This window comes from Opisthocomus hoazin, chromosome 1 (genome assembly GCF_030867145.1).
Source record: "Opisthocomus hoazin isolate bOpiHoa1 chromosome 1, bOpiHoa1.hap1, whole genome shotgun sequence".
Classification (NCBI taxonomy): Eukaryota; Metazoa; Chordata; class Aves; order Opisthocomiformes; family Opisthocomidae; genus Opisthocomus; species Opisthocomus hoazin.
This window is the reverse complement of record NC_134414.1, coordinates 76,606,342-76,616,105: the sequence shown is the minus strand read 5'-3', so window position 1 is coordinate 76,616,105 and position 9,764 is coordinate 76,606,342. Positions and strand designations below refer to the sequence as shown.

At 45.1% G+C, this 9,764-nt stretch overlaps 1 protein-coding gene across 1 annotated transcript; it reads left to right on the top strand.

Moving 5' to 3' along the window:
• The first annotated feature begins 597 nt into the window (after positions 1–597).
• Positions 598–7,155, top strand: NMS (neuromedin S). Its single transcript, XM_075440028.1, has 8 exons — positions 598–667; positions 792–847; positions 1,197–1,247; positions 2,349–2,408; positions 5,174–5,209; positions 5,652–5,693; positions 6,670–6,700; positions 7,001–7,155. The coding sequence occupies exons 1-8, from the start codon at positions 598–600 to the stop codon at positions 7,153–7,155; spliced, it is 501 nt and encodes a 166-aa protein (XP_075296143.1).
• Positions 7,156–9,764: the final 2,609 nt, after the last annotated feature.

The following is a 9,764-nucleotide window of genomic DNA, read 5'->3' as shown; positions in this document are numbered from 1 at the left end:
TCCCTTCCCTTCCCTTCCCTTCCCTTCCCTTCCCTTCCCTTCCCTTTCCCTTCCCTTCCATTTTCCTTTTCCTTTCTCTTTGCCTTCCCTTTCCCTTCCCCTTCCCTTTTCTTTCCCCTTTCCCGTTTTCTTCCCCTTTCCCTTCCCCTTCCCTTTTCTTTCCCCTTTCCCTTTTTCTTCCCCTTTCCCTTCCCCTTCCCTTTTCCTTCCCCTTCCCTTTTCCTTCCCCTTCCCCTTCCCTTTTCCTTCCCCTTCCCTTTCCCTTTCCCTTTTCCTTCCCTTTCCCTTTCCCTTCCGCTTTCACTTTTTCTTCCCCTTCCCTTTTCCTTCCCCTTTCCTTTTCCTTCCTTTTCCTTCCCTTCCCTTTCCCTTTCCCTTTCCCTCCTCTGAAAAACCGCCCTCGACGGTGCCTACCGCACGGCCCCGCAGCCTCCCCCCCTCCCGCCAGCGGCGGTTGCTCGGTGGGGCCGGGCCGGGCCGGGGGGGTGGCGGTGGGGCGGCGGGGGTCCCGCCCCGGTGCCCATTGGCTGGGCGGCGGCCCGGTCTCGGCGCGGCCCCATAAAGGCGGCCCGTCCGCCCGCCCGCTGCCGCCCCGCCATGCCCCCGCCGCCCGCCCTGCCCTGGCTGCTGGCCGCCTGCTGCCTCTGCGCCCTGCCGCGGGGCTCAGGTACGTCCCGCACCCGAGCCGCCCCCAAGCCTTGGCAGGGGTCGCTCCCCTCGGGGGGCGCCGTCGGGGCCGGGCTCCGCGCCACTCCCGCACAGCCGTGTCCCCCCCACCCGTGTCCCCGCAGGGTTCCCCCAGCCCGTGTCGCGCTACGGGGGCGGCCCGGACCTGCCCAAAAGCCAGGTACGTCCCTCGGTGCTCGGTGCCGGCTCGTCCGACGGCGGGGGGGTGCGGGGCAGAGCCGGGCTGGCCGGGAGGGGGGAAATGAGGTGGGAAATCGGCCACGGGCTGGAAACGCGTGTGGAATCCCCGGGGCGGGTGGCGAGAAGGGTAAAAAAACCACCCCCCCGGGGTGTGGATGGGGCAGGGGTAGGCAAGGGTGTGATGGGCAGCCGGGCGCGGAGTGCGGTACCCGGGTCGGGAGAAGCCGGGCAGGCGGGTGATCGTCTGGTCCCCGCTGCCGGAGCTGAAACGCGGGTCCCGAGGTGTGACAGCCCCACTCTTCATGTCTAATCTGCCTTTTTTTTTAAAGCAACTGGCGCTGTGTTTCAGTCAGTGGATGGAGCTGTCTAACCAGCCCCAGGTAAACTGGTTTTGGGAATGTGTTTGGGCTGCTGGGCTCGCTCTCTCCCCAAGATGTACCAATTGCCCCGCAGAACCCTGAGCATCAATATCCACGGGTGGCAGAGTCTTCTCCAGAGAGCCGGTGGCTCTGGAGAGCAGGGCAAGTTTTCTGGCATAGGTGCTCTCCTCCCTGCAGAGCTAACTCGGTCCCAGAGAAAGAAAAAAAAAAAAAAAAAAATGTTTTTCTTCCCATCACAGCGGCAGCCAGCACTGAAGCGAGAAGCGCTGGTCGGGGCTGTGGGAGTTACGGGCAGGGTCCTGCCCGGTCGCGGCTCTGGAGCGATGGGTGGGTGGGTTTTTTCCGGGGTGCTCGGAGGAGAGGAGCAAGGGAGAGGTTTCGCAGCTCGTCTCTGCCCCAGAGCTTGCAGGGAGTTTAGAAAACTCAGTAACTTTGAAAGACCAGCCCTGCTGCATTCGATGCGGTGCCCAAAGGTTATTTTCATTTTCAAAGGGGAGAGAAATCTTTGCAGGATCAGTAATTATCTGGAAACTTTGAGCATTTTGTACTGTTTTTTTCTTTCTGAAATCTTTCAGTATTGTAAACCAAGACTGGTGTAAAATAGTTCCTAGAGCCAGTTGTTCAGGTGTCCTGTGTTTTACTTCTCTTTGCAGCTGTAGTTATTTCGCATCCAATGCGTTTGCACGTGCCAGCCTGTGGCAGTGAGTGTGGGACAGCATGCTTCAGCGTATGGTTAAAGATCATAATGCCGATAGGGTGAATGCTTGTAGATGAAAAAGAGCGTAGATTAAATATGCCAAAACTCAAAGCCATTTCTAGAGCACTTGGCACAGAAAGATATATATTAAACATGAGGCTTGCTTAGACCTCTTTATAGCACTTGACTGTGTTGATAACATTAGTAGTGTTGTGTGTATTCCCCTCATACAAAATACCGATGCTATTACGAGCTGAAAAACCAGCAAGTCTTGCCCTGCTCTGAGTGGTTTTAGTGGAACTGTGTTCAGTCTAAGCTGTGCTGGGGTCAGAATCAAGCCCGTTCTGTCAAACCATGTACACCACATCTCAGTACATGTATTAAAGTGCTGTTTGGTTTTGCAGATCTCCAGCACTGTTCTGGATCTGTGTTATTCCATATTCAACAGCATGCAGATAAATGAGGTAAGGTGTAATTGCTTCTTCTATTTGAAAGTACCCCCTCCTTAAACTTAAAAATCAAGCCTTCCAAAACCAACTTCTTGACATTTCTCTCCAACCTATAATGTATGATCTAATATCATCATGGTTTAGGAGATGTAGCAGAGTGTATAAAATATTTTTTCTTCTCGTTAGTAGTTTGCAGGTAATTCTTTACTCTCTTAAATTATATATGAAAGTGCTGTTTTTCACCAATTCAGAGCTCAAGAACCAAAACTTCCACTTACGGCCAGGGTCAGTATTTTAACCTGACTCTTACTTTTGAATAATACAGGGTTAAATATGCTAAAAATATACATAACGTTGGATCAACAGCATACTTAAGATTGTGCTGAGCATGGAGGCGTATGACTTGCTTTACTGATTTTGATAGTCTATTTGAGCTTGATTTTTTGTGTTTCTGACTCAGTCTTTTGGATCTGAGGAGTTATTGAGTCTATACTCTTCCTCATTGGTGCAGTCATATTAGGACTTAGTTTAATGTCAGTTCTGCTTTATATCGCTTTTTTATTACCAACAGTTTATTAAGAGCCTTTCCCATAAAATTCACTCAGCCCTTGGGTATGTTAAAAAGGCTGATTTACTTGTGGAGTTTGTCCTCTGTTTTTTTCAGATCATGAGTAGAGCCTTCAAGATGATAATAGAAAACCTTTTGACATGTATTTCAGTATGTCTTCTTGCCAGTGTCTTCAGCTTATTACAATTCCAGCATGCTTTCCTAAAGCAGCCATAAAGTACTACAGTACTGAAGTTGATTGTATAAACAATACTAGCATTTTCAGTCTTAAATGTCTAATAAATGTTTTTGAGTTCAGCATTGACTCCTATGCTTCTGCAGCTTAGCTGATGAGGGGACGTCCAGAATCGTCCAGTAACTCTGAATGGAGCCCTATTTCGGGTTACTGTTTTACTTACTAACTTTGTGAAAAATTCACACTGTTGTGCATCCTCAAGACCGGGAGTCAAATCTTGCACAGTATCCTTTCTAGGGATACCACGAAGATCAGCTACGTGTCTGCAATATGATTTCTACAGGTGATCTGATTAAGTGGCAGATCCAGTCCAAATGTGAGATACGGAAAAAAATATGCAAAAAAGGCAAATTTTACCCAGCTGATAAAATCTCCTATAATATGAAGCTGTACTTTCTCAGCCCACAAGGAATCTTGACTCACTGCAAACATCAGTCTGTATGTAGTGCACCCAATGAAACAGTTACGGTATCTGCTGATTTTGTCTGGACCTCAGTTTCTACATGATGCCATATTTATGTAGATTTTTTTTTAAATAAAGTTTGATTCAGAGTTATAGATTATGTAGAGAAGGTAGATGGTGTTTCAAGAGAAGGCATGATACCTCAGCACTATGAAGGGCAAAGTCAATGGCAATTTTAGCCTTAATGGGACTTGAGCTCCATCTGGGGAACTTAAAATCTGCTGGGAGAACTAACAAACTCTTTAGTTTCAATGTCTAATCTTCAGGTAAATCTGCAGATGGCACTTTCAAAGGAATTGAAAGGAACTAAATATCTAAACCTAGCTACATTGCAGTCACCTCCATGAGAGTTTGACATTTTCATCCTAAAGCCAAGCCAACACACTGTTTAGAGGCTTGGTTTTTGCCATGTTTCTTCCATGTAATTTGATGAGAGTTTATTATCTAGGATATTTGCAACTGCAGGCTAAGTCATGAGTCGGTTTATCTTTGCTTTGTATGTAATAATCATCTTGGAATAAAACTAGCATTCACAGTATCTCTTTGTTGTAGTCTCTTCCTCTGCACCCTTTAGAGCACCTTTATGGAGTATGCACTTTTTTCTTCCATAGTATTTCATAGCCCTGTAAGTTGATGTCAGTTGTTCTGTAAATCATTGCCTTGAGGCTTGAACCAAGAACAGTTTAGCAAGAGGGAATCCTTATCTCGTATCCTGAATTCTGATTCCCTCCTTCTTGCTTTTGTATTTTGTCTTTTTAAATTCCTCCTCTCCAGTTTCCCACGCACATGCTTTTTCCTGTGTTCTCCTCCCCTGTCTTCACACCCTTGCTCAGCACGTGTGCTGGTTTTTCAAGCCCACCCCAAGTAACCAAACCTGTTGACTGACGTGACTGTGGCTACAGCACAGAGCTATCCCGTCCCCGGCCAGCCAGGATCGCGCAGCCCGGCAGCCATGCTGTGGGCAGGAGGGCTCCCACACCTTGCCAGTGCCAACCCTGCAGGTCTGGGGCTTCATTAGGCACCAAGCTCCATCTGCTCCCATGAAGTCATGGGTAAAGTTTCTATTCCTCGATGTAAGGCTGAGTAGAAAAACGAGCAATTTCCTGAAGAATAAAGGGTGCAGGAGAAGTCTTAAAATGAGCAATCGTGCCTGGGTTAAAACCAAGAGCAGTCTGAAAGGTGGAGAGCAAACAAGTTTTAACCAGGTCAGAGCTATCTGCACAATTCAAGCCCGAGGAATGGAGCTGCGTCCCTGAGCACGGCTGTGCTTTGCTGTCCAGCGAGGGAAGCACGTTGAGTGATGGTAACGAATGCAGTAACATTGGTTAAAGCAAGGTTTAAAATCAATCTTTTTTTAAAGATTTGTTTGCTGCCGTTCTTATACCTGTCTGTGATATGTGTAATATTCTCTCGCTTCTCACGTGGAGTGGAGCAACCTCATCAGTGATGGAGGATTACTGTAGCAAACTAAAGAAATGACAGCGTCTTGATTAACTTGCACTGTCTGCTTGCAGGAATCACAGATTGCTGCCGCAAAGTTTACGAAGAAGGTATGTAAATGTGAACGCAAGCAAGTAGCGATGGCCAGGGAGTTATGGCCCTTTCCCTGTTGCTTTTGCTGCTTTTTTGAAGTCAGCTTGTTTTTTCAATGGTTGGAAAGAGACCTGTGCTGACCCTGCTTCTGCAGAGCAATCCAATGTGTAAAGCTTTCTTTTGCACATTTTCTAAAGCTTTTGAATCTTTAATTATGGTAATTTAGTATATTTATACTAGACAGAAGGGATAGTTCTTGACAATGCTCTTTGGGTATTAATTTTTAATCAGCATTCCAGATGAATAGGCACTGGGGACTACTGACATCTTGTTGGTTGTATGCTGCTGAAAAGGGCCTTGAATTATTGATACTCTGATGGAATGACACTGAAACTTGTCAACAGATCTATAGAACTGAGTTTAAAATATTTTGTTAATGGTTTGTGTTTTATTTTACAGGATAGTCATGGGACTCTGGGACGACCTTTTTTCCTTTTCAGGGTATCTGAATCTTTTACTTTTTAAAGATTCTGAATTACAGACAATGAGCAACTGTTTGCCTTCAGAAATTCTTGCTGCACTTGTTTTGAGTAAAGGCCAAATATCTGTTGCTTGAAAGCTTAGGGGGCTATTTGCTTAAAAAGCTCTGGTTCAACTAAAAGACCACAAGATAATGAGATCTGGGGTAGTAATGGATTAAGCACTTTTTTTTATTTGAGGAGGTGACTCTTCAAATGTTTGATCTGGAGCCAAATAATCCAAAGACAGAAGCAGTATGTGGCTTGTATCTCCGAGACTGTTAAGGTGCACTGATGCTAAATTTGTCAGATAAAATACATCCATGAGGTGAATGGCCACTTGGTCTGAAAGATCTGGTCAGTAAAGGGATGGCACACTGCATAACAGGGTGAAAAGCCAAAGCAAAATTGTGGACGTCATCGTTTCTCGTGTTTTTTTTCCCCCATTGGCTTGCTGAACTGTGGCATGGTCTAATGCAGAACATGCTGGTCAAGACACACTCTGTGATTAACACTGAACTAGTTTTTAGGAATATTTTCAACACATCAAAAAAAAAAAGTTAAAGTAGGTTGTAGCAGGTAACCAGAGTCCCAGTTCAGCTCTCATTTGCATTTTTAGCTAATTTCAAGTGTGTCCAGACAGGTACTTTCAGTGCTGGTATTTACATGCTCTTAGGCACCTATGTAATACCTCATTGAACTGGGACCAACACCATTAATGAGAATAATTAAAGCCAGACTGTTTAGCTGTTTGGACAGAGGCTGAATGAATATTTCTCAAATTCAAAGGCAAACCCCCCCCTGCATGGACTCCCTGGTATTTGAAATATCTCTTTAAAGGAAATCTTACTGCAGCCTTCTTATGTGCTCCGTCTGCATGATGGGAGATGTATTTTGGTGTGCTTATAAATTTGCATCTACTACTTCTTCACAAACATCTAATTATTATATTTTTTCAGCCTCGAAATGGAAGAACTATTGAAGGCAGTGGTAAGTGGGCATCCAAAGTGACAAGATTTTGTTCTCTTTTGTCAATAATGACAATCCTTGTGACAGGAGGGGTCACTGAGAAGTATTGCAGAGCCAGTATAAACCTAGCTCCCCATGTGGATGTTTCATATGGTCACTGGGAGGTGTCTGGGCAGAAATGCTTTTCTTCAGGCTCAGACTGACAGCGTGCTTTCTTGACAAAACAATTGCTTTCTTCCTTCTATAAGATTCAGTAAGGAGAAGCTTTCATCCTCTGCAAAATGATAGAAATGGTCCACAAATGATAAAGTTTAAAAACAGAGGGTGTAAATTGTACTTGGAACATAACAGCTAGCCTGGTCCTTCATGGGGACTCCTCTCTGCTCCAGGAGACCTTCAGTCACCTAATCCCATGTGAGAGCCCATCAATACAGGTCTTTGCATGCAGGAGGGAGTCATCCTTACATCAGAATTAGGGACCTGTTTTGGGGTAGACATTAACTGTAAAGAGTGGGGGTGGGGGTGTAAGAAAGCAAGACGGTGAGATCTAATAATATCACCTAGCACTTACATATTTATCTTTGAAAGTGCCTATTAAATGTCTTGGTGAGCTTTAATGGGAAATGGACAAGACAGTCAATGTACATGTCTCCTCTTCCAGTCTTTTACCCCAGAATAAAAGATCACCTGTTTCTGTTTGCAGTGTAAGAATTATTCCCGACTGTTTGCTGGAAGGGCTGGGTTTTTCTGGAACAGGACAGAAGGATAGGAAAGGAAAACGGCAAAGGAAACACATGCAAAGAATACCTTTGCTGTATATTTGGGATTAAACAATTTCGGAAAGGAAGGAACCAAAGACTTGGGAGAGTGTTGTAGAGCAGCATCACTAGATGCTTGTTCTGCCTGGTCTTAAGCACTGCCCCAGGCATCCCTTGCTTCTCATGGATGAAAGGAAGATCAGGAACTAGGCAGATGTTTGGTTTGAGCCAGTGCAGGTGTTCTTGTGTTGTTAGGCCCTCATGTGCGTGGGAAATATTTCATAGCTATCACAGGTAGGGACAGGTTGTGCTGCCCAGCTCTGTTTAGAGTAACTGGAAGCATGAGCTGACAACCACTAAGATAAGCCAAACAGGCAGAGAGTGCCTGCAGCTATTGGGCAAAACAGTTCAAAAACAATTAGAGCAGACTTGCATCAAAGTACTCTGTGCAGAGTACTCCGGTATTAGCAGAATTGCTAGACTATCAAACAGTTTTCATTAAAGTGCTGGTGTAGAAGCTGCTACTCTCTAATCATGCCCTAGCCTTGCATATGGCAGTGAACTTTAACCACAGCTGAACCAACCTGGCTGCAAGATGCACGCCATGCCTCCGTACCTCTAAAAGGACAGCGGAGTTAGGGCACGGAGAGAAGAGAACTGTGTGAGGAGGGAGGTCTCATGTTTTGAGTACAAATAACAGATCTGGGCACTTACCTGAACTTTCAAACTTTCATCCATCTTAGTCTTCTGATGCTAGAATTTGAAGCTATTTCATTCGTAACTTTTGAGAAGGATGAGATGTACAGAACTGAACACTAAGTTGTATTCAGATCAGCATCTCAACGTCAAATATGATACTGTATTAATTTGTTTCAGAATACCATGGAATATGAAGTTCATGGTCAATTTACCAGCTTGATGACTTGGTTTACATAAAGAAAAGAGACTTCCCTTTGCACTGGCTGCCTATTATGTGACTCCATTGTCTGGAATTTGCTGTTGCATGTAATAAATTTGCAATCATTAATTCTTCTTGTCCTTTTTTATTGAAGCAGATGCTAGATTTCACTGGGTTGTAGTGTAGCATTGCCTGGTTCCAACTGTATTCAAAGGAAATAAATCCTTTGAATATTGAGAGTTTTCAAGTCCAACTGTGCATTTTATAACATCATCTTTAATAGGGTCATGAATTATAAGCTTGTCCTTTTGACTAGGTAATTTCCTCAGCATTTCAGAATATGCATCCTAAACAGCATGAGAAGATATTAAAATCATCATGGACATTTTAATGATTTAATTCTTATTTTGAATAACTGAAGGGTTGAGTGTCATAATTGATGACTCCAAAGCACTTTGAAAGAAGGGGAACAAGTACTGCTGTTACACACAGGGACTATTTGATCAGATGGTGTATTTCTTTTTTAGCCTTGCCTTAATGGCTATTGCAAAGCACAAATGAGTCACTTATGAGAGGTATTCTGAGCATCTGCCCTTTTTACTGAAATCATGTGTTTAAATCCCTGGTGTAGCCAATTGTGCTTGCACTGTATGGATTGGGGTGATGTGTTTCAGTAGGTAGAGACATTTATGGGCAGAAAACTTGAAGTACTATACAGTTACTTCCTTAGGAAGAAAAGAGCATAGTGAAAGCCACGGTCTGGGGATACACACCAGGCTGGGATTCCTCAACATGAAGTATCCCACAGCATTGGCTTCCTCAAGCCCTTTGTTATCCCCCCTTCCCCTCCTTGGCTACTCAGTCGTAGTACCATGGCATGGTACCATCTCAGTTACACTGGCACAGCTGTATGTGAACTAGTTTTGGGAACTTCTCTGTCTTTGAAAACAAACTCTGAGAAACCGGTGGGTTTTTTTTTTAAGGGTTTTTAACTGGATAAGTTCCCAATTTGGTCTGTGTTAACAGAAATTTGGTTGGGAGATAGAGGGAAGTGATGGGTTATTTCGCAATCATTAGACCACATCTAGGGCAGTGTGTCCAGTTGTGGGCCCCCCAATAAAGGAAGGGCATGGAGAAACTGGAGGACCTCTGAGGCGGTGGGGAGTGGAGTGGTTGCCCTGTGAGGAGATGCAGGGGCAGCCAGGTTGGTTCAGCCTGGAGAAGGGATGCCTTCAGGGCCACCTAACAGCTCACACAGTGCCTTTGAGGACTCTTTGAGCAGAGAGAGTCAGGCTCCTCACGGTACGGGGTGGGAGGACAAGCAGTAACAGGCATAAGTTCAAACAAGAGAGGCTGAGTCTGGCTATAAGGAGAAACTTTTCCCCCATGAGGACAGCCAGGCAGTGCAGCAGGTTCTCCACGGATATCG